The sequence below is a fragment of the Mercenaria mercenaria genome, chromosome 14 (genome assembly GCF_021730395.1).
Source record: "Mercenaria mercenaria strain notata chromosome 14, MADL_Memer_1, whole genome shotgun sequence".
NCBI lineage: Eukaryota > Metazoa > Mollusca > Bivalvia > Venerida > Veneridae > Mercenaria > Mercenaria mercenaria.
In genome coordinates this window covers 32,140,963-32,166,956 of record NC_069374.1, presented here as the reverse complement: position 1 = coordinate 32,166,956, position 25,994 = coordinate 32,140,963, and the positions used below count along the sequence as shown (strand labels likewise).

Sequence of the window (25,994 nt, the reverse complement as noted above, 5' to 3'; positions counted from 1 at the left end):
AAGTTAAACATATAACAAAAAGTAAATCATTACGTAAGGTAAAAATAAAGTAAAATGGAAGTTAAACATAACAAAAAGTAAATCATTAAGTAAGGTAAAAGTAAAGTAAAACTCAAAGTTAAACATAACAAAAAGTAAATCATAAAGTAAGGTAAATGTAATATAAAACATAAAGTTAAACATATAAGTAAAAGTAAAGTAAAACTTAAAGTTAAACATAACAAAAAGTAAATCATTAAGTAAACTAAAAATAAAATAAAACTTAAAGTTAAACAGAACAAAAAGTAATTCATAAAGTAAGGTAAAAATAAAGTAAAACATAAAGTAACTGATGTAACGAAAAGTAAAGCATACAGAGAAAGGGAAAAAATCTAGTAAATAAACCTCGTAGTTTCCTTTTCGCCTCCGATAACTTTATCTATAGATATTACTTTGTGTTTAGATAACCATAACAATAAGTTAATTCATGTTATGAAGCGGGTTATCAAATTCAGACGAATTTATTTTACTGATTTTGTTTTATTACAGCTCGGAAAATATATAACGTAGATATATGTAGTTAAATTACATTTTTATAGCTCTGTCATCTTTTATATATTACTTGAACAAGCTTTTTTTGTTTTCAAGCATATGTTATGAAAAATGATAACAAATAATAACACAGATAATGGTACAGACACGTTTTCTACGGCTATAGTGATTGAGTCAATTTGTAGTTGCAGCCTATCAATACTTGGATCTGTTGCTATATTTGGAACATATATATTTATTCCGGATATACGAAACTCAGCAAGGAAGCTGGTCACGTGCCTGACAGTAGCGGACTTTGTGACGGCACTAGGTAAATCTTATGTCCTTTGTAATCTTTTGTTGAAAGAAAGTTTTACTATAGAGCACTAACTCAAGAACAAAGTTTACATATATCACGTTATCTTAAAAGTTTTAGACAGACATTTTTTGTAAGAAAAGGTCTATAGTTTAACAATAAAATATATCTTTAATTTCAGGATACTTTACATCGGCGTTCGCACATCTAGCTGGGACACAAAGAGAAGTTTGCATTCCACAGAGCGTGATTACCACATATTCGAGTCTAGTGTCATTTTATTTAACGGTTGCCATAGCGATCCACATATTTGCAACCATAGTGTACAAAAATGACAAGACGTCATCGTGGAAGTTCTTGCTTTGTGCAAATGTAACCAGCTGGTGTATCCCAGGTGAGCCGATAAAATCTGCTTTTTTATTTTGAACTACTAACTTATTTTTGCCCATATTAATCATCGGGCAGACAACCGTGTGGTACAGCCTTTGATGAAGCAAAATTTCCGGGTTTTTTCACCATTCATATTCTATCAACCTTTGACATAGACTTTTAATTAATATTTGTTTCAGTGTAATAGTTTTAATATGGCACGATTATGTGAAAACAGTAAGAGAACATGAATAAAAATAATGTTTGGTCAAAACCTACCGCTAATGTCTAAGGAAGAACAAATTGCACCAGAATATATTGCATTAAATATTTTTTTCAGCAATAATCATATTAGCAGCCGGTGTAAATGATGTCCTAGGGAGAGATACAACAGAAAGTGTTGGAACTGGTCCATGGTGTTGGATAAAGCGTGACCACACTAATTATGCATTTTGGATGTTTTTCACAGGAAAGGGATGGGAATTACTGTGCTACTTAATGACCACTGCTCTGTATGTTCTACTAAAGTTTTACCTAGTAAGTGACGAATCAAAGACATTTGTAGAATTAAATGAAACAATAATGAATAAACATTACTGCATTTATAAACGAGTATATATTTCAAAGTGATTTCAGAGTCTTAATCTGTTGCAAGCTGAAACAGACAAAGTAAATATACAATGTCATGATAAAGTAATCAGCATATCGCATTTTGTTTAAATTATAACTATAAACAGCAAAAGAAAAACTAATGATAAAAAGACGGTGTTCGTGCATCAGCTTTTTACTTCCTAAATTGCTATCTGTTAATTTATCAAACAATCGAGACGTTAACATTGAAATTAAATATGGGGCCTCCGTGGCCGGGTGGTTAAGGTCGCTGACTTCAAATCATTTGCCCCTCATCGATGTGGGTTCGAGCTTCACTCGGGGCATTGAATTCTACATGTGAGGAAGCGATCCAGCTGGCTTACGGAAGGTCAGTGGTTTTACCCAGATGCCCGCTCGTGATGAAATAATGCACGGAGGGGCACCTGGGGTATTCCTTCCCCAACCAAAGCTGGAAAGTCGCCATATGACCTATACGTGTGTCGGTGCGACGTTAAAACCAACAAAATAAATGAAATTAAGGTTTCGAAGTAGGCCTTTAGAAACAAAAATCAAACAACACCAACTCATAGAAAGAAAGAGTTGTTTGACATGAAAATTGAACAACATGTATATTACGAAACAAGTGTCAGTATACTGATATAAACTTTGAATTCCAGAAAATGACTGCCTATAGGGGCCCTACTTCCAGACAGTCAAACTGTCCGGAAGTGGAGCGCCTTTAGGCAGTCCTTTTCCGGAATTCAATGTTTATATCGGTATACTGACACTTTTTTCGTAAAGTAATATACATGTTTTACATGCTGTTCAATTTTCATGTCAAACAACTCTTTCTTTCTATGATTTGGTGTGTTTGATTTTTGTTTCTCAAGGCCTACTTCGAAACCTTAAATATAATTTGAAAAGTTTTAACTAGATTAAAGATTTGCCATGCCCAAATTTTATATTTTAAAATATTTGTCATTACAGCACAGGATATTTGTAAACATACAATTAGCATGTTGGTGTACATAAACAGTACTGAATGTTAGGTTTAAAATACTACAAACCAATTAATACATAAGGTTTTTTGTTTTGTTTTGTTGGGTTTAACGTCGCACCATTTAAGGTCATATGGCGACTTTCCAGCTTTGATGGCGGAGGAAGACCCAAAGGTGCACCTCTGTACATTATTTCATCACGGGCGGGCACCTGGGTAGAACCACCGACCTTCCGTAAGCCAGCTGAATGACTTCCTCACAAGAAGAATTCAATGCCCCAATTGAGGCTCGAATGCACATGGGCGAGCGATTTGAAGTCAGCGACCATCACCACTCGGCCTTGGAGGCCCCTCAATAAATGTACAAGTAAATAAATACCTAAATACGGTATAAATATGCAAGCCGGATGCTGTTTTTAAGAAAGGGGAATTAAAATATATAACATTTAATTGTGAGTGCAACACATTAAGTTCAATATACATGTATATTTATCTGAGTTACTTATATTTGATGAAAATTAAATATTAAATGGTAACATGTTTCTTCAGCAGTGTACTTCTTAAAAGCAGAAGGAAACGTGTTGTGTGAAGTTATAATGAAATTCTATGTTTTCTTTTTACATTTTCAGTTCTTAAAGTACAAACGACGAAGGTTTGCAGATATACACGAAAGTCTGAGGGACAATGATCAGAATTATTTATACGTTTGGTTTGTTCTTTACGTGCTTCGTCTTTGGGGCTCGATTCGGTCTATAATGTCACTGACAGGTGTTGATAAACACAGTCCTGGAGATTCAATATCCAAAGGGTTTATGCACATGCAGGCACTTGGTGACCCTGGACAAGCATTTTGCAACTGCATTTTATTCTGCTTCCTTGACAAAACTGTTCGGTCAAATCTTCCTGTTGTTTGCTTTGGCGCAAAGGAAAATAAAAGCATCATTTTACCTGAGGAGAAGGATCCATTAGTTGTACCTATTCGTCACGACGGATGCGAAGGGGTTCCATCAGATGAAGATGACGAGCACGGCCATAATTACGGAAGAAGCGGGCTGTATTCAAGCTATGGCTCGATTAAACAAGGAGACAGTGCACAAAGCTACTACAATGTCAGAACAGTTCCAGTCTAAACAGTTAACCATAAATTTGATAACACTACAAACAGTTTGTGATGACTCCGACAAGAAATAAAACAGCAGTTTTATCAATAATAAATTTTGCATTATTTATTATCTAAATTGTAGAAGATTTTTTTTTATCTAATTAAGAATTTAATTAATTTATTTCGGAATATTGTGAATTTCATGTTTAATTTGCCAATCCGATTATGTCGTTCATTTCGCATGAACTCTGAAAAAAAAATAATGCATTTATTATATTTACATATATTTTCTTTCCATATGTAAACATGGTTACATCATAAATTGCACACATTTTTTTGCATTTAACATTAAAACCATCTCGCTGGCCAGACGGAACAATTGCGATGTCATCTAAGGAACATTCTCCCTGACTATACGTGGACGCCGTCAAAACAGCAGCTCATTATTACTATGCAGCGTTGTCGTAACTTTGCATTCGGCGCCTTTCATTTTGTTGTTCATACAAAATGAACGTCATATGTTTCAATGGAAAAGAATAGGGCGAATGTAAATATATTGTAAAAGATTTTTTGTCTAAATTCAGTAAATTGTTGACTTATTTTTCATAAGGACTTTCTGTCATTATGACGATGGAATTCAGAAAATAATGAGACTAACGCGCTTCCGTAGAAACATTACAACTACATGCAAGATGTTTTCATGGACATCTTTGGGGTTTCAATAGGCATGTCAGATCATGTCCATTGAAAATTTCAACACAATTGGTTTTGTTACATCTGAGTATCAAGCGTCTACATTGGTGTTATTTTATCGTAAGCATAAACTCCATGTAGGAAGGAAATTAAATCCTATAGAAAGATGCGTTCTTCTCTGGATATGCCGGTGTAATGAAGTATTTCGACCCCCATAGAATAACGACCCCCCGGTCATTATTCTATAGAAAATGTGACTCCTTTCCTGTAAAATATTGACTCCCCTTATAAAAAACTGACTTCCTTTGAAAACTCTATAGAATAACGACCCCCGGTCATTATTCTATAGAAAAACTGACCTCTCCAAGTAAAATACTGACTCCCTAAAGATGACTCCTTTCGAATCTCATAGAATAACGGCCCCGGTTATTATTCTATAGAAAAAGTGACTCCTTCCGTGTTAAATACTCACTGCCGAAATTACTACATTCGAACTCTCATTCCCGGACATTATTCTATTTAAAAAAGTTACACTTTCGGTGTAAAACACGGGCTCCTAAAAAGACTTTCGACGATAATATCTATTAAAAAGCGATCCCCCACCAAACCTAACGGATAATTTTACTAGATCTACAACTCTAATACCCTCCATTGCCAATAGTTAACATTTCAATTGTACTACTACTACTGGTGCCGCTACTTCTATTGCTGTTACTACATGTACTCCTTCTTCTTCTTCTTCTACTGCTACTACTACTACAACTGCTACTACTGATACTACTATCCCTGCTTCCACTAATACGTCTTGTATATCTACCTCTTCTTCTCCTGCTGCTGTTGTTGCTGTCACTTATTCCTCTGCTGCTGCTGCTGCTGCTACTGCAACTGCCACTGCCACTGCCACTACTACTACTACTGTCGGAAAATGGCGTTAAACCCAAAACAAACAAACAAACAAACAAAAACTACTACTACTACTACTTTCTATTGTTGCCGCTACCGTACTTTACTGCCACTGCTTTAAGTATTGCAACTTCTATTAATACTAAATTCTATGCTAGCAGTTTCTTGTGCAGTTTTCTTCTGAAGAATTACTTCATACCGAAGTTTGCAGGAATTATTGACACTGGTGTGTTTTGTGAACGTATTGTGAATTGTTATTTTCCTGAAAAAAAAATGTATACACCAAGATACAGCGTCTAGAAATAGAATCCCTTTTCCCGTTGCGGAATGCTCTGATTTCTGTGTCAAGTGATTATATCTGGTGCTAATGGTCAAACGGAAGGACGGACGGACGGACAATGGCAACTCTATATGCCCCCCTCCCCCCAGTGGGGGCATAAAATGCAGCAATTAGGCCTAAGATACATGAGTTATCACTAAATTTGACCGGGGTCATTTTTTTATGGGAGTCAATATTCTTCATGAGGTTCAGTTTACTTCAAGTGGGGGAGTCATAGTACTATGCTCTTCAGGTCGTAATACTATGACCGGGGGGTCACTTTTTCTATAGAATAATGACCGGGGGGTCATTATTCTATGGGGGTCGAAATACTTCATTACACCGGCAAACCAGATTCTGCAAGAGTTTAAAATCGTTTACGGTAATTCTTCCCAATCCAAACCCATTGTTCATAGATGGGTAAGGGTACATAATATGGGAGTCCAAGATCTACCTGGTATAGGGCGCCCTAAAACGTCAGCATCCTCTCTCCTCATCTAACATTGCTGCTGTAGCGGCCATTGTAACTGTAGCATAAGGCTCGGGATAATAGCTACATCATTGGTCATTTCATCGGGAGGTGTTCTTAAAATTCTGGCTTAACACTTGAAATGATTGGAGGTGTGTGCAAGGTGGGTACATACACATCTTTTGACAAAAGAGCAAAAATCCCAAAGGAAGCAATGTTGCAAAAAACTTCTAAAACTCTATGAAAATGCAGATGAAAGAAGTTTTAATGAACATCTCACATGGGATGAGACATGTGCATATTGTTTCGAACATCACAGGCGGATAAACAACTAACAGTTGGAAGAACGACCAATCGTCGCAAAAAAAAAAAACCCAAACAAACTGAAAGTGGCACACGGGTTCTTTACACTTTTTTTCTTCAATTCCAATTGCACTGTTGTGCAAATACCCAGTGCATACGAAATATCTGTTAATGGAAAGTTTTACATAGACAAGGTTCTAAAATCAGTTAGAAAACATTACGTTAAACGTCGCCTACAAACTTGTTTACGGGGCATCTGGCTTATTGATCACAAGGCATCTGCACACAAGAGCAATATTGTACAGCAGTATTTACGGGACCAGCGGGCCAAGCAATTGGCCAATCCTCGATATTCACCCGACCTAAGTCCTTATTTTATTTTCTCTTTCCTTTACCGAATTACCGAGAAGAATGCTGGCTGAGCGTCGCTACATTTCCAGAAAGCCCAATGGTAGCGCAGTGTATGCCTGCATAGTATACCATGGACAGAACACTCTGTGGCTTTTAGGTCATGGATAGCTCGGATGAAAAATTGCGTTTCTGTTAAGGATGGATATTTGAGGAACTGATGAAAGCACCAATGAAAAAATATGAAATAACATTGAGATGTTTTGTTGTTAACTAATATTGATATCTTGTTTGATAATCTAACTGTGACTGTAGATTTAAAATCAAATGTAATAAATATGACTGCTATAATCTAATTCTACATTGGCTTGGGTTCTCTCCCTTTTTACCAGTTAATCTTTTAATGTCATACACGCAATTTTAAGCTCCAGTGGAAAATTTAAACAGCTAGTCACCAAGGGATATATATAACATTATTAACACGATGGTTACACCCGTAACATAAACAGTACGTATACTGTAATTTAGAACTGTATGAGGTTTTAATGTCCGTTTTAAGATAATTTAACACAAGTTCCGTCGGAAATTTCAAGACAACAGCATTCTTGTCCCTATTCTGTCGTTCTTAGCATGCTTTGAAATAAGCAGGTTGGTTTCTGTTTAAGTTCACTTTTCTTGAATACTGTAAGACATATAGCTTTAAAGCTTTGCTGTCCCCGCATATGCATGTGATTATTACACATATAAACCAAAGGTAATGTTAGTAGTAAGTGTTCACACACCTTTTTGAAAAAAAAAATACAATATTGTAATTTTTAGGTATCCTTGTGCGACTGCTCTCAAAAGTGCAAGCAATAAAACTCGGAAGGCTATGTTAATACTAGCCAAAAATAGGGGTGAGTTTTTTTCCGTAACAAGTACAATCTGTTTGGTCAAATGGTACATTATTAGCCGTATTTTAATTATTTAGCTTTAATGTTTGACATAAATTTTGTTAGAAAGAAGTATTCGAAGAACAATCTTTCAAGATGTCGGATATCCTGAAAAACAAAAACGCTCGTACATCCTTAAAGCGCGTATATTTAGCGACTTACAACTTGCGTCCTCGCCACGTCACAAATACTCCCATTAGATCACGATAAAGACACCAGAGAGAAAGAATTTCAGTTCGTTGGAGAAGGCTTTTTGATACTGAGGCGTCTACAAAAGGATTATTATCACAACATGAACGTACATTACATATATAACATATTACCGGACAAAAGGATATATTTGTAGGTAACATTTAAATTTTTTATTAAAATTGATTAAGAACATTAAATTTTAAAAAAATGCCATTTTTTTCTTTTACGAAGTTGTTAATACTATAATGATAATTATATACCTTTAACAATTAATAACTGTGAAACTGATATTATTCAAATGAACATAATTCACATATCGGGGTAAAATAGTGAAGCTTAAACTGAATTTCTTCTTCTAAAGTCTAAGAAATACTGGTTGGTTACCTAGTGTTTGCCTGTACGTACGATACAGAATCGTTGCTAAATGGACAAAATGACAAGAATGGACTGACAGGGTCTACGCTACAGATACATTATAACTGTGTTTGTAATTGTATTTCCCCCTTTGCTATCAGTCCTATTAAAAATAACTGGCAAACAATTAGTTTTTTTTTTTATCAGTGATGACAGTACTTTTCACCTTCATTGATTAAATTTGATTAATTTATCTGTAGATATTACCTTTTGTCATATAAGGTTGATTTATTTTTGTGCACTGCATTGTGATATAATCAAAACGGCTGGACGACTAACTTGATCTTTTGTTACTGTTTCAGGAGTTAGCACAGTGTACCCAAATAACAGTTCTTGAATTTGATTCGGAAATGATCTGTAGTTATGTAATATTTTGAAGGAAAAACAAAACAAAAAACATTCGATCGCACACTTAATTCGTGTAAAATGATTATTAACAATATTACAGAGAATGGAACGGATTCGGACACGTTTTCTACGGCTGTAGTTATCGAATCAATTTGTAGTTGCAGTCTTTCAATAATTGGATCTTTTGTTATTTTCGGAACATATATATTTATCCCGGATATACGAAACTCAACAAGGAAGCTGGTCACATTCCTGACTGCAGCGGACCTTATGACGGCACTTGGTAACTTCAATTGTTCTTAAGTATTAAATCTCAAAATGTAGAACATTCTTAAATAAACAAAGTCACATTTGACAAATAATGTAAATGGTCAAATTTAACGTTTGATAAAGCTAATATTTAACAATAAAGCTTTAAAACGTTTTCAGGAATCATCACTTCGGCCTTGGCACATTTGGCTGGAACTCAGAAAACGGTATGCACCCCACAGAGTCTCATAACTACATATTCCAGCGTAGTTTCGTTTAATCTAACGGTTGCCATAGCAATCCATATATTCGCTACCGTTGTGTACAGAACGGACAAAACTTCATCACGGATGTTCCTGCTTTGGGCTAACATCATCAGTTGGTTTATTCCTGGTGAGGGTATTATCAATACATATATTTACATGTTAATTGCTTTCGTATCTGTCCCTTGCTTTGTGTAGAAAAGGTCTTCCAATTGACCAACTTTAAAAAACGACCTCAAATTATTTTTACAACTAGAACATTAACCACTTAATAGATGGTCATATCATAAAAATGATTAATCTACGTTCAACACATAAAGTGAAGAGGATATGGCTTGAGCTATCAACTCAAATGACATGAGTTAGAGTCATAGTCTTTCTATGTTCATATGCTATAAGTGTTGTTTTTTCTAAGGCGAAACATCCGAAATGCATTAAAATTAAATACCGACACTTTTCATGTCGCAGCTTCTTTGGAAGAAAATCTCAGATACCGGCATTATTTCTAGCACAGGCAAACAGGTTGGTGAACAACCTACCTACCACAAGCCAGCTAGATGACTTCGTTACATAACAACTCGAGCAAGACTCGAAGAGCAATAGATTTAACATTAACCACACGACTGTGTAGGCTATCGTTCATTCAAAATTGTCACAATGTAAAAATATATGTACACATATAATTAGTAAAAACCATTAACACAATCTTTAATAATATGCCAAAATGTTTTCAGGAATAGTCGTAGGAGCTGCTGGTGCAAATAATGTTCTTGGAAGAGACAGAACAGAAAGTGTTGGTACTGCTCCATGGTGTTGGATTAAGCGTGATAACAATAATTATGCACTTTGGATGTTTCTCACTGGAAAAGGATGGGAGTTCCTGTGCTATCTCATAACAACTACGCTGTATGTTCTATTGAAATTTTATCTGGTAAGTGCCGATACCCTCAAAAATAATTAACATGAAACAAAGCAATCACAAATAAACATTCATTAAATAAAGGAACAATCCAGCAAAACTGATATCTACAGAAAAGTGAAACAGATAAGATAATTGATAATCAAAATATATTTACATAAATATAGAAACATAATCCATGTAACATAATGTTTATTTAAGCAATTAACTTTCGAAATTGTGTCACAAAAACAGTTGAGAATTTAATTTATTAAACATACTGTTGTCTCAATCAAAGAGTGCCGAAAGTAGTGAAATATTATGTTTTTTATGAAATCTTCAGTTCTTAAAGTACAAACGACGAAGGTTCACAGATATACACAAAGTCTGAGAGACAATGATCATAATTATTTATACGTTTGGTTTGCTCTTTACGTGCTTCGTCTGTGGGGATCTATTCGGTCCATGATGTCTCTGACAGGAGCTGATAAACACAGTCCTGGAGATACGATATCAAATGTCCTTATGCACATGCAAGCATTTGGTGATCCTGCTCAAGCATTTTGCAATTGCATTCTATTCTGCTTCCTTGACAAAACTGTTCGGACATATCTTGCAGCAGTTTGCTTTGGCGCAACGCAAAATCATGGCGGAGTTTTACCTGAGGAGAGAGGTCGATTAATTATTAATAGCCGTCGCCATAGATACGACGCGGTTCCATCAGATGAAAATGACAGACACAATTAGTTCGCGGAAATTGTGGACGTTATGCAAGTTTTGACATAACAAAACAAAGCAGGCTGAATATATCTAACAGCAGTCCAAAAAACACATCTGTGCAATCAAATAGTTCATATGAAAACTCGGATGAAACAAATGATGTTCTGCCAAGAAACTGCACGTAACACAAATGACGGTCAATATTGTCTGGTTTACAAGCCTAATACCTTTCTGGCATCGTTTGTATTGACATTCATTCGATTTATGTTAAAAACTTTTGAACCAAACAAGTAAAATGAAGAGTTAAAATATTTTAGTTTACATTATTAAAGTGGAAGTAAAAATCCAGTTGAAATAGATGTATGTGTTAAAAAGGAGGAAAATATAGCTTTTAACCCAACATACTAAACTCTTCCCGTTACCGTTAGGAAAAAAAATTAAGTTTCCAAATATGACTTTTCTTATTTTGACTGGGGCAGACTTTTTAGGAAAGGTCAAATGCATGCAGAAGTTGCTTCCCTTCTACTTCAGAAATCTCTATTTTTAGGTAAGGGAGATCATTGCGTAGTAGATTAAGAAAAACTCCATAAGTTTATAAGTCCGATTTCTTTATTTCTAAAGCATCAACTTCAAATATTTATGCGGCATTATCGTTAATTTAACACGCTTAAATTCACAGCAACGGAAACTTGCTTTTATAGAACAAGCACAATACCCAACATTATAGAGCGGCCTCACTGGAATAATACGTCGAACACACGTGACTTGACATAATACCTCCCCCAGTCACATTATACTGATATCGGGATGACCAGTCCTTGAAGTATTCTTTTATTACTGAGCGCCAAACTTTTTTCACACCTTTGGTATGACGCTGCCAGGAAGCGAACACACGACCTGCAGCTCTACAAGCGGGCGTCATAACACTAGGCTACCAAGGCAGCCTACTTGATATAGAATCATTAGAAACTTTAATATAATGGCATTGGCTATGATGAAATAAATTACATAATTTGATTGTTTAATAAATAATATAACTAAACACAGATTTGTCTTTGAATAATTGGACTTAAGATGAGACGGAATTATATCAATACGGCACATCAGAACGTCAATGATGTTTTACTGTTTAAGATAAATTATTTCGATTCTAATAAACACGATATCAAGGATCATTATCTACATCCTTGACGACATCCATCAATTTTCTAGCTCGTGGCTATGACATTTGACACTATGGCTTAATAATTCTGATGTACTTACAGCGATTGTGTTGCATCATAACCACAAAAAAAAAATGTTTTAACTGGTATTCTCTCATCAGTATAGCATAACAACATGACAGTTGAACGTTTGCTATTGGATGGCTTGATATTAGCAAAAAAATATACGTTATCAATGTCTACGAAGTTTGAAAAATATCAGACCATTGAAATCATGTGAATCAGTTGAAAAAAAAAACCCAGGATGAAAGGGATGTTTGAATATATGACGAAGAAACCTTTTTTCAGGAGGCTTTTTTTATCTTATCACAACCCATTTCTAATTAAACACAGAAATTGACTATATAATAGTAATGTGCATTTTGGATGTTTATCACAGGAAAGGGAAAGGAACTACTGCGCTCATAATGACCTCTGCTCTGTATGTGCTACTAATGTGCCGAATCTCAAAAAATTGTAGAATTAAATGAAACAAAAGTGAAAAAAGCATTACTGCATGAACGGTAATATACATTTGAAATTCAAACCGGCATCGGCGTTTTAATATCTGGAATACTGAACAGACATAGAATCATTACGTGATAAAGTAGTAAGCATATTGCATTTCAATTAAATCATAGAAATAAACAGCAATAGAAAAGAAAAAAAAAGACAATATTTGCACATGAGCTATTTACTTCCTAAACTGTTATCTGTTCTCTTATCAAGTATTTTCGGATAACCAATCGGGACGACGAACTTGAAAAAAAACGTGTTATCTATATTAAAGATATATCATGCTAAATTTTAAAACTTTTATTATTTTTAAGAAATGGCCATCAAAATATATTACATTTAATTGTGAGGGCAGTTTAACACAGTAAGTTTATGCATTTAATCGAGTTACATAAAAATGATAAGGAAACAACATTTAATGGTAACATTTTTTGATAAATATGACTTAAAAGCAGAAGGAAACGCCATGTTAATTTTTCATGAAACAATAAAAAATTATGTTGTGATCTTACATTTTCACTTCATTAAGTAACGATTACCAAAGTTTGCAGAGATACACAAACGCAAGTTTGCCATGAGTTTAAGTGACAGCTCAATAATCAGTGCTTGCCCCGAAATGTATGATGCAGCTATTCAAGGGGAGAATAAGGTAGGAGTTAATCATTATTTTTCTAACTGTGAGATCAATATGAAAGACTTAGCCAGTATTACCGCCATGATGCTTTTATTCAAATACGCCAGGGGCGCTGCAATTTGCAAATGTGTACAAAAATAATTATACTTAAATATATGAGATACATACTTCGTCTTATTTCTGAACATTTGTTTATGTTCAGTGATCCTACTTTGTTTCTAAATATGTATTAACACGGGAAACTAAATGCAAAAGGCCACGTTCATGTAATATTTTGTGATGTATTTTAAAAACAAGGAATTAAGTCTATCGATACTCAAACACTATATAAATATTAATTTTAGGAACCTTAATTAGTAAATATGCCCTCTGTACATAAAACAATATCATCAGCAAATGTAATACTGAAACACACATTTTGTTAATCCAAGCTAGTGTTGGACACTTTTGTTGTAGAACTCTATGATGTTTAATACTATTTAATACGTGTATTTATCTTTAAATAGTAGATAAGACCAAAAGCCTATAGTGGCTGATTGTTGCACTTTAATTCGGGCGTATTGGTGCTTTCTAAGACGACATAACGAAAAACTACCGCAACAATATGACAAATAACTTATTTATGGTATCGGCATGCAGACAGGTCGCCGACTGAAAATCACTTGACTCTCATCGGTATGATTTCGAGCCAGACTCTGGCCGCTGAAGTCAGGAAACTGGCTTACGTAAGGTCGGTGGTTCTACAAAGATGCTCTCCCGTGCTGAAATAATGCACATGCGACATACATATACTGTCCTCATAACGCAGATTTATGAAAATAATATTGTAAAAAAAAAGAATTGTAAACAATAGATGGTTACGTTTTACGAACATATTCTGTTTGCTCGCTGTAAATTAGATTTGCTATGTACCGCTGTTTAAAACGTATTACTATATATACACCTCATGTTTGTATCATGTACGATGCACTGAGTGAATAAAAATTGACAAAAAAATTGAAAAAAGGCACCTTGGATCTTCCTACACTATCAATATATGATCAAAACTTCCGCGTTTAAACTGATAATTATCTGTATCTCTTAACGTCCTTACTTACAGTCTACCCGCGATAATGCTTCAAAATATATATGATAGAGAAATTTTGCCGTAATTGGTCTTGTATATTGTAGTGGTGATTTAGTTTGTATATTTCTCTCTATCATATAAGTATTTATAATACGAACTTGTATCTTAGTGGATGCAAACTATCTCTCGGGACCCAGCTAACTTTCAAAGCGAGAAAATATAGCTTCTCTGGTTCCAGTCAGTTAAAATGACTAAATGTCACCAAAACGGAGGTTTGAGTATATGTGTAAATAATGAACCAGTACGAGTTTAATACAACTTGGGTGTGTATGTAAAGCCGCACCAACAGTAATCTGATTGTTATTGGACTAGCTGTGGCTCGTTCTTTGACGTATTGTGATGATAGTTCAAATAAATTCTCTCTATCATATTTATAGATTTGAGTATATATATGCAAATGTTGAACCAGTTCGAATGTAGAACAATTCGGGCTCGTATATAAAGCAGCATTGAAACTTATCTCTACATTTCTTATAATACTAATATTTTATACGTCATTTTCAATAGTTCAAATGGTAAAAAAAGAACTTTGCGATATTGTTAGATATCTCTATTAGCTTTTGAATAATCATCAATAATTCCCTTTGAATCGGGTATAATTACCAATTTTAACAGGCCGCTTACATAAATACATACTTTACGTGGTGATTGTAATCGTAATTATAACCCGATTTTTAAGTAGAATGAGGAAATTTTAAAAACGCATGTTGTAAAATGTTAGCAATTTCTCAAATGCCAATATTGTGTATGTTTGATTTGTCGATAAACATATTTTCATAGTTGAAACAAATGGTGCAATAGAATTAGGAAAACATTTTCAAAAACCCTCTTATTGCAGTTATAAACATAGTTAACATAAACCTAAGTTTATGTTTATTGGTTGTACGTACTGTAACTCTAATCAAATATATCACGTGCATTTGTTTGTTTTATTGATAACGTAAGGCTTCTACATTAATTAATAAAATTTCAGTTCAAACTTACAAATACTGTATAGACTGTATAGAATAAGAACAAAGGGGTAAAGTAAAACAAACATGAATCATAACGATTACGACTCTTACAGAACAGCTGTTTGGATGTCAACTTGCAGCTGTATCTTGTCGATACTCGGTTCTTTTGCAATCTTTGGATCATATATATTCATACCGGATATACGGAACTATTCCAGAAAGCTTGTCACGTGCCTGACTGTTGCAGACTTCTTGACAGCACTTGGTATATGTCTTTTTTACTATCTTTACCTTTTTTTCTGAAGGTATAATAATCAAATTTATTCCAAAGTTGATCTTCCCCTCCATCTATATTTACATGAATTAATATGTACTTGTTGGATGTTTGAAGCAACCCGTCTGAAATATTTTTCCATTACAGATTCTTTTTGTTGTGGGCTTACTATGCAAATGCGTAGCTCTGTGGCTGTGTTTTTAGTGCTCTGTGCTTCCGAGAAATCTACCCTTACCTATTATCTTTTTTTATCTCCATGAGAAAGGAATACATCAGTTTACTAAATGTGTTTGCGTTTTTTCTTTCACACCGGCCTGACATTTCTAAGAACTTTACTGAACGCCGACAAATCGCATCTTGCATCCCCACGTGCTGTAATTAACGTTTGACAAATGATATTTATGCAGAATATCCGGCTATAGGGTTTCTGTTTTTTTGCGGTACCCCTGCAGAACCTCGAAGATCTTCATCGCTTCAACTTTGACCTCAAAACTCATATTCCCATCTGCAATTTTAAAAACGGTGAAAACAGTGAAAGATACTTATGAAATCAACTTCAAGAATGTTTTTCAACCCAACTAACTTTTTTCTGAAATTGATATTTTAATCATTGTTTTCAGACTGTGTACCTTGATGCAGTTAAAATAGGTCGTGCCAATTTGAATTTTTATATTAAGCTCTACTACCTACATTTAAACTGCCTACATTTACAAGACTTAACCAAAATTTTCATATTTTCAGGATATCTTATATCTGCTTTGGCATATTTTAAGGGCACAACCGGAAAAGTATGCACCGCCCAGAGTGTGATAACAACATATTCAAGTCTTGTTTCATTTTATCTAACCGTCTTCATAGCAATCCACATATTTGCCACCGTAGTGTACAGACAGAACACAACTTCATCGTGGAAATTTCTACTTTGGGCTAACATTATAAGCTGGTTTATTCCAGGTGAGTGTTTCATTTGTTTAAACCAAACATCAGATTTATATGATAATTTATCTTTTTTTCATAAGTATTTGAGTATTTTCATTTCGGTACGACAAATGTATAAGGAACAAACTTTTCAAGAGGATAAAGACTTGAGGAACGTATTACTATATATACGACAATGCGTCTTGTGTTCTCTCAAATATAGCTCTTGATTTTGCATCGAAACTTCAATTTCAATTGAACTGAAGAATTGTGTTATTTCATAGGGATAATAGTTGGAGTAGCTGATAAATATCAAGTTCTTGGCAGTAATGAAAATTTTAAGACTATAACGGATCCAAGCAACGCAACTGTAGGCACAGGACCTTGGTGTTGGTTGAAGCTTCAAGACAATCAGTATCGGTATATTATGTGGATGTTCCTGACAGGAAAGGGATGGGAATTCTTATGCTATCTGATAACTACATCTCTCTACGTTCTTCTGAAATTTTATCTCGTAAGTAGATATCTAATTTTATAAGGATATGAAAGATTTTAACAGCAAATAATCTCTTTGAAGTATAGTCATATTGAAAGGTGGAGCGACGGCAGAATTATAATAATACTTATTATACAATTTCGTCTTTAGAATCGTGAGAAATAACCTTTAAGATGGAGTTTTTTTACATGGTTAAAAATAAATGCACATGCTGTAGTCTGCCTACTTTATGATTTTTTTTGTAAGAATAAAATGATCCAATTTATAAATATTAAAAAAACTGTTGCTTTTCTTAGTCATTTGCTTTTAATTTCTTGTACATTTTTCAGTACTTGCGTTACAAGCGACACACGTTTACGGACATACATCAATGTCTAAGAGAAGATGATCAAAACTATCTTTATGTTTGGTTTGTCCTCTACGTCCTACGGATTTGGGGGTCGTTGCGAGCCATTATGCACATTGCTTGTAATGAATGTAAAGCTATATCTGACATATTCATGTACATGCAAGCTGTGGGCGACCCGGGTCAGGCATTTTGTAACTTTATACTGTTTTGTTTTCTTGACGGAACTGTTAGGTCTTCTTTTTTCAAATCATGTTGTGGCTCGCCCCACAGTCCAGCCTCACAAAGGGAGAGGGAGCGATTAATTACAGGGAGTCATAACTACGATGTACATATAAATGAACATGAAGAGACGGACAGTGAAGGACATGAACACTTTCTAGAACCATCTGGAAATTACTCCAGTTTTGCCACAAGCCAGCAAGACAGATCCACTCAACGAGTCCAAGAGACATGCGATAGTAGTCCGAAAAACGTTTCCGTGCAATCAAGATGTTCTGCCAGCTCAGGTGCGAACAAAACCGTGACCGGCTGATTGATAAAAATAACTTTATAAAATCATTGATTACTTTGTACCTATCTATTTGTTTTATTTGTTTTATTGAATTTAAAGGGGCATTTGTAACAGCTATTTTTGATAGATTGATTCACTGTTTAACGTTTATGAAAATGTTGATACAGTAATATATGTTTGTATTTACCGATGATAAGTTCAAACTTTGAACTGTCCCCGAGTTTATATGTGTGCATGACTTGTTGATTTTCTTTATATCTGTGTTCTTTTATATGACTGTTAAGAAAGAGTGATTTTCGTTGGATATTTTAAACTTCCTGGCTTTATCTATAGTTAACAATGCATCAACTGATAATTTTTGAGGTAAAATGTGCATACCGTATACACTGTAATGGGATGTTTGCGCACTCTTTAATATTGTAACACGTAATTCGATTGAATGCTTCGAAGTTCAGATATAAGTAGTAATGCACCGTATAATTCCTAACACATATTGAAAACACGTATGGAGGATCAAAGCATACAAATGCAGTCCAAATAAATCAAAGACATATGGAAAGTTTTTTTTTTCTTTTTGCCAAACAGCAACCTTTCTACACGCCCATATTTTGTCTATTTTCAAGTAAGTATACATGATTTTTTATAAAAATGATTATACATTTTTAACATAACAAAACATTATTAATAAATCGTACGAAAATATCACATTAATTAAACAATTAGATTATATATATATATATATATATATATATATATATATATATATATATATATATATATATATATATATATATATATATATATATATATATATATATATGTATGAAAAGAAATTAGAGCATATACACCACAAACAAACTAATAAAGGTTACTGTAAATGCACAGCAAAATGAGAGTAATTATTGTGATCCTATAGAAATGGTCGTATAGCCTCCGGACGTTATTTGTAGGCAATATCTAGAGATACAAAAAAGCTTTTATAAAGTGTTTGGTGAAGTTTGATAAATGTGAGCGCCGCAAACGATACGGCACAGCATCATACAATTTGCTATCCATCTTTAAATTAATAACAACGCATGTTGTCAACATTTCCGCTAAAGGTTCGTGTATACGTTAAAATAACTTACACTGCCAAACTTCATTAGCAGTTATTGGACAATCCTCATTACATATATAGGATTTTTTAAAAATGAAGATGTTGAAAGATGCAGCGGCCTACCGGGAAATCATGAGATTTCATGTTAAACGCGGAATAACACCTACATGTACATAATTATACCGTGTGAAACATGGAAACAGAACGATTCATGTGAAAGATGGAAGGCCAGGAGAAAAATACGGGAATTAGCTGGATGAGAACTTAACAAGAACGATTAATCAATGGAACATGCACATGCGCGATATGCTCCTCAGCCACCGTAAGTAAAATAAAACTGAAACTGAATAATTTGATTAAACACCTATTTTTATAATAAGATAACAACAACAATAATAATAATAATTACTATTATTATATTAATAATGACAGTAATAATAATATAACAGCCTTATTGTAACAAACAATCATGATCGCGACCCTCCCCTTGAAGTCATTTTACCTCTATTGCAAAAACCAGTGCTTAAAGCATCACATGCTACGCCCAGACGGGCTGCGTACAGAGGTCCAAAACCCCTGGTTAATAGTGCCATCATAAACTATTTAAGAAAAAAATACTACACACTATCTTACCCATAGGGCCTTTACCAAAAAGTGCGTTTAAAGCGTTCAATTAAACAAACCTTGGAAATATAAATATTGAAATCTTAAACCTTTTACAAAAGTTAAAGAACTATCACCTGCTGTTTTCGCATAATAAACAGCTATCAAAAATGAACAACAATGCCGCGAAACTTCTGAAATTCTGTACTGCAGTAGATCTGAGAATGCATGGGGTGAATTTTGAGAAATGGTCAAAATTACGCGACATGTGTTGACAATAATGACAATACGACGTTCGGTGTGTTGTCCTTTTTAAACTCATTTAGAATTATTACAAGTCTGAGCAATATTTTATTGTAATTTACTGAGAGTGATCTACCGAGCATTAGTAATAATACAACAAATACAAAGTATATTTTGTGTATTCGTAGAATGTTTCAAACATTATACATTATAGGCTGAAATAAATTAGTTTTCAGCAAAGTATTTGACCTTTGTTAGCACTTAAAATATCTGATACTGAATATCGATGAAGTTCTGAGTGAGTGCCTGTGGTACAATAAAAAGCGATATCAAGTGGTAGATACATTTGATGGAATTAGAATATCAGAATAGACTTAACGCGCCATTTTGATCCATTGAATTTTGGCTACTTGTTGCTTTTTAGAGAATACATTTTTGTAATGATTTGATACACGTGTTATATAACTATAAAATATGATTAATATAACTTAACTGCCAGCCATTTAATGTGGTTACAGTTGTTTTCTTTCAAATAGTGCAGATGATTGTTTTTCGTCTTTGACAGTGGCAAAATGGAAATATTGCACAATACCTGTTTATCTTTTCTGTTGGGTTTTACGTCCCCGTTCAAGCTTCAATTCATCACAGGCGGACACTTTGGTAAAATCATCGTCATTCCGTAAGGTAGCTAGATAGCATCCTCAAGTGAAAATTCAACGACCCAAGTGGGGATCGAACACACATCGGTGAGGGGCAAATTATTTGAAGTCAGTGGCCTTAACCTCTCTGTCAGGAAGACTCATCTGTATAGGTAATATACTCGTAGTAAACATAACTGCATATTGGTCTTTGGCCTGTGTGTTTGCATAGAGGCAGATCTATTGTAATATAAGGTAATTGAACTGAATCTATCCCTATTTCTTAGGTAGGACAAAGAGTTCAAATACCAAAGTCACGAAGCTCTGTTAACTTTGTTTAAACATTATTTAGACTTTGTGTAAACTGTGTCGTGCTTTCTGCAGATTACTTGTTGGTTGTCTCGCTTCTCATATTCCTTCTATATGGCTCTTTCTGTGTTTCTTCTACATTTTCTCATCATGTTTTCGTTGAATTTTGTGTATACATCCATACATTTATCACTGTAGGGTTTTATTTAAATGTGACAGCTTGCAAAGAGCGTGGTTATTATTAATTTTTGTAAAACAGAATTTTCAAAATATATTTCAGAAAATTAATAGGAAAAACATGTGCCCGTTAGACTATCATGTACATAAAATGAACACTGAATATATTTCGCATAGTGGCAAACTGACCAAGACAAGTAACATTTCTTATATGGTCATTATCCTTTAATGATATGTTGAAATGTAATGTAAATTACAGAGTTCAACGTGTTCTGATTATCAGCTGGTTTTCAAGTAATAATCTTTTAGTGATATATGTACTTAAAGATCATAATAGAACAATTTATAAATTCAAGACATGTGTCTGTATTAATCTATTTGTTATTTGTGTTGCAAGTGATGTTATTTTTTTTCCTTCTTTAGATGTATTTTACTAGATTCAATTTGGATGACTTTGTAAATCGTATATTCTTTAGTACACCAGCTTTGAATGAACATTCAAAGTCTTCATTAATAATGTACCATAATTATTATTATCATTTACCAGATTTTTATAGCGCTCTTTTCATCTATAAAATAAACGTTCAAAAGCGCTGGTGTGCTCTCCTTGGATGTACATTTCTATTGATCTACAGACGAAATGATTGAACGCCTTTTCCTTCCATTTGATCATATAATGACCTCTTGCGCTGAATGTTCAAAGCTGGAATTAAGGAGATGCAGACTTTGAAATTAGAAAAAAGTGGGTGGGGTATGATCAGATTTATCTGCAAAAAAAGTACAAAGTTTAGTGAGCATTCCTTTTTGTACTAATAACAGTTGAAACAATATCCATTTCAGGTACCAAAACTTTGTACCTTTTTGCAGATATTTTCATCATACCAAACCCACTTTTTTTCTAATTTCAAAGTCTTCGTCTCCTTAATACTGTATTTTTGATAACCATTATCTATAATTCCCATTTGCGGTAAATTAAGCGTTTCGTCAAATTGAATTTCTTCTTTTGTCATTTCTGACATAATTAGTGCATGGAAAGATATAATGATAAAAACAGTCCAAAATATATTTCGATACCTTTTCATGCCACACGATGTACATGAGAAATCTCGTACATATGATCTTGCTAAATAGTATGTTCTTGTAATGATTGAGATTTTTTTATATTGACATACTATAACCTATTTATCGTTCGAATACATTCTCATCTTTGTTATCATATTGTCGTTCTCCTAAAAATGTGGCTAAACTATGTGAGTTGTTTATCAGTTATGTCAATACTTGTCTTTGGTATTTTTCGCCTTCCTTGATTTTGTTTGAGTATCTGGTAAATAGATATTAGCTGTTTTATATATATACTGTGAAGTGCAAGGTATTGTAATGTAGATGATTAGCTATCACGTCGATCAGGTGATCTGTTTGAACAGTCGAGATCAATAGATTTTAAACCTATATTAATATAGTTTAACTTTTACAGGAATATTTGTATTTTTTTTTGGAAATGTTCTGTAGCATACCTGAAATTATATTTTGAAAATGTACATTTCAATCGCATTATTATTTTGTGTAAAATGCTAATCAATATTTTGACAGGGAATATGACAGTATCGGACACGTATTCTACAGCAGTCCTAGTCGAGTCAATATGTAGCTGCAGTCTTTCAATACTGGGATCTTTTGTTATTTTCGGAACATATATACTTAACCCGGATATACGAAACTCAACAAGGAAGCTTGTCACGTGCTGAACTGTAGCGGACCTTATGACGTCAGCTGGTAATTTTGTCATTTCCATATTACGACGGTTCTGCAAAAATTTGTTTGACTGATTGGCTTCCGTAGTTTTATTTCAGGTATCTTTAAAACTCTTCTTTGCACTTGATGGTGTGCTTAATAGCTAACATTATCCGTTCATTTCGTGCAAATAGCTTTTCAAATGTAATGGACGAGTTATTTAAATCGAAATGCATGCAGTCATATACACTGACCAATTTACTTATCACATTGTGAAATGGACGAGAAGACTGAAATTCATAGCTAAATTAAATGCCGCACTAGGCCTGATATAAATTCAAAGCAGATATTTGATGAATTGTGTGGCATTTATGGACCTCAGGCCATTTCAATGTGCACAGTTTAAGGTGGACTTTTTAAGCTTTTTTGTCAAAGTTGATACGCACTCTTGTTGGCATAAAACATCTGTTACCGAATCAAACACCGCTGCTGTAAAAGCTGTGGTCGAACAGGATGCGCGATTGTCGGTGAAAGATATAGTCAGTTTTACTGGCATATCAGAAGGCAGTTTATAAACAATTTTGAAAAAATAAACGTTTGGACCCGAGAAAGGTTTCGACTAGGTAGTTACCTCATTTGCTCGCTGAGAAGCAAAAGAAATGACGCCTTAAATGTACCCAGAAACTATTGAAAACATACAAAGGCACTGATAGTTGGGTAATTTCTTACTTGCTAACAGGTGATGAAGCCTGAGTGCACATGTGTGAGCCACAGAGAAGGGCTGATAAGAAGCAATGGAAGCGAAAAGATCAAAAACGCCCTGTACCGCCAAGAGAAACGTAACTTCGAAAAAAGATGTTGTACGCAATTTTCTTCAATTCTAGCGGCCAGACGTTCAATTGCCTTGTCCACCTGGCCCCGTGTTCACAAAACGTTTTCAGTCTCGGTTGAGTTTGATAATGAGACCTATACCTAAATAACATGTTTAAACTTAATCTTAAGTAAATTAAAAATACCTATTTTGGAATGACTATTCAGTATTGATGGTCAGCTTTAGTTGGAATTTAGACTCTATGTTTTAGTATATTGATATTAAAATTTCAAACTCAAAATCAGCTGATACCGAAAATTGTTCTGTGAACTGAGGGCCTGGGCATATAGTCATTGGACGTTTCTACAAGAAGTCTGTACAGTAGAAAGTGAAAAAGTTTTACAATAAGAAACGTCCAAGCAGAGGATGATCAGAAGTCCATCTTATACACGACAACGCCTCCTCTCACAAGTGCGATGTTGCTAAATCCTTTTTGGCCTTGTGTCCGCGTTATTTACCTGATCTGAGTCCTAGTCACTTTTCATTTCCAAGGTTTAAGAAAGTGCTTTCTGGAAAGAAATATAAGTTCAGAAGTTTTCTTGGCAGCGTAATTGATCAGTGTCTCAAACAGATACCAAAAGAAGTCTATTTATCTGCTTTTCACGATTGGGTAAATAGAATACACCAATGTGTTTCGGTAATGGGGGAATACTTTGAAGGTTTGTAATAAAATTAATTTTGATAAAACAGAGAACTTCAGAATCCGAACCCAATGACAGAATGTTCCAGTAGGACCCCTGTATCTCTAAATTAAAACTCAAAGAAGAGAAACTCTTAAACTAGCAAACGTAAACTACGTATATGAAGAAAATAGTAAACAAAAAACTTTGGAACCCATTTATTTAACATGAAATCTTTTCCTTGATTTTAGGAATCGTTTCTTCAGTCTTGGCACATCTTGCTGGAACTCAAAAAGAAGTATGCACCACTCAGAGCTTCATAACTACATATTCTAGTTTCGTGTTATCTACGGTTGCCATAGCAATCCATATTTTCGCCACTGTTGTGTACAGAATGGACAAAACGTCATCACGGGTGTTCCTGCTTTGGGCTAACATAATCAGCTGGTTTGTTCCAGGTGAGTTTAGTAAAAATCAATGTATTATTATCTAACACATTTATGTATTTGCTTTAATGCATTAATTGAGCATAGCTAACAAAAGCAAGGGAAAACAAAACTGCTCATTAAACTTTATAAAGGTGCATAGTTTTTCGGGTGTTTAACAATGCTAGAGCTACAATATTCAGCCATATAAACCCATGGACAGTACATTATCACCTGCATTAACATCGATCTTTGATTCATAGATCTACTTAATTGTCATCTTAATTTCTATTTAGAATCTACGACAGTAAAACTTTCGTATTTTCAAAGGCAACTGAAAGAACAGATTCTTCTGATGAATAATAGTAAGAGTTCCTTACCTATTTAGCCCTTGGCTATTAGCTGACATTTAAATAGTGGACTGAAATACATTTATAACCAGGTCTTTAATCACAGACTGCATATTTTACTGTAAATCAGATATGATTGGTTGGATGGCTTATAAAATTGATTTACGTGTACTACGGGCGGTATAGTGAGTGAGGTTTCGATTCTCTTTACCCGGATACTATGGATTTTATATCCGCTACAGCATTGATAATCTATACTTCGACAGACTCAAACCAGATTTAATTAAAAATTCGATCTTTACAATTTATCATATAAGTATACACTTAAATGCCATCTATAGTAATATAATTCAACTTATCAGATATAAAAACCGTTTTACAGCAATAATTATAGCTGTAGCTGGTGCGAATGATGTTCTTGGTAGAGATACGACAGACAGTTCGGATACTGGCCCATAGTGTTGGTTGAAGAAAAATTGTGATAATTATGCGTTGTGGATGTTGTTTACACGAAAGGGTTGGGAATAACTATGCTACCTCATCGCAACAGCTCTGCATGTCCTGCTTAAATTTTATCTGGTAGGTGATATTCCTCGGGAATGATAGAAATTAAGCAAAAAAAGTTGTAAATGGGAAATATTAATGTCAAAGAGACCTTCCTAATAGAATGAAATTTACGGTTTGTCAGACTGTCTTACAAAGATGTACTTTGTATGGCGTCTGATTCTATGGAAAAACATAGCTAGAGTATATAAAACAATAAAAATCGAAAAAGAGATATCATTTGTAACTGGGCAGTTAATTTCTCAAATTTATTCGTTAATTTATCAATTCGACAAGTACTATCTAAATTTATGCAGAGAAAAAATGTTTTTACCAAAAGCACTAAACCTTGTTTTCTTCTTTCTTAAAATTCATTTTTTGATTTTCCGACGACCAATGTTTTCAGATATACACGAAAGTCAGAGAGACAATGATCAGAACTACTTATACGTTTGGTTTGTTCTTTACGTGCT

The 25,994-nt window shown here is 34.1% G+C and overlaps 2 protein-coding genes across 2 annotated transcripts in view; both read left to right on the top strand.

The window, feature by feature from the left end:
• Nucleotides 1-476: 476 nt before the first annotated feature.
• LOC123527183 (G-protein coupled receptor 157-like) lies at nucleotides 477-4,413 on the top strand. Its single transcript, XM_045306501.2, has 4 exons — nucleotides 477-841; nucleotides 1,008-1,220; nucleotides 1,536-1,732; nucleotides 3,413-4,413. Exons 1-4 carry the CDS (start codon nucleotides 643-645, stop codon nucleotides 3,911-3,913), a joined length of 1,110 nt encoding a protein of 369 aa, XP_045162436.2. The 5' UTR covers nucleotides 477-642; the 3' UTR covers nucleotides 3,914-4,413.
• Nucleotides 4,414-8,722: 4,309 nt separating this feature from the next.
• The window catches only part of LOC123526746 (uncharacterized), a 32,917-nt gene continuing 15,645 nt past the window's right edge, over nucleotides 8,723-25,994 (top strand). Inside the window, exons 1-8 of the mRNA XM_053522571.1 lie at nucleotides 8,723-9,089; nucleotides 9,236-9,448; nucleotides 10,053-10,249; nucleotides 11,484-11,503; nucleotides 15,442-15,632; nucleotides 16,383-16,595; nucleotides 16,844-17,073; nucleotides 17,385-17,924. Of these exons, the coding sequence (XP_053378546.1) occupies nucleotides 8,885-9,089; nucleotides 9,236-9,448; nucleotides 10,053-10,249; nucleotides 11,484-11,503; nucleotides 15,442-15,632; nucleotides 16,383-16,595; nucleotides 16,844-17,073; nucleotides 17,385-17,924 (1,809 nt within the window). The 5' untranslated portion in view covers nucleotides 8,723-8,884. The remainder of the gene's footprint in view (nucleotides 9,090-9,235; nucleotides 9,449-10,052; nucleotides 10,250-11,483; nucleotides 11,504-15,441; nucleotides 15,633-16,382; nucleotides 16,596-16,843; nucleotides 17,074-17,384; nucleotides 17,925-25,994) is intronic.

Bases quoted from the DNA above. Each gene is read 5' to 3' on its own strand.
- LOC123527183 (XM_045306501.2), top strand. From the start codon at position 643: ATGATAACAAATAATAACACAGATAATGGTACAGACACGTTTTCTACG. The intron at 842-1,007 runs GTAAATCTTATG...CTTTAATTTCAG, and splicing joins GGACTTTGTGACGGCACTAG to GATACTTTACATCGGCGTTC. The intron at 1,221-1,535 runs GTGAGCCGATAA...TATTTTTTTCAG, and splicing joins AACCAGCTGGTGTATCCCAG to CAATAATCATATTAGCAGCC.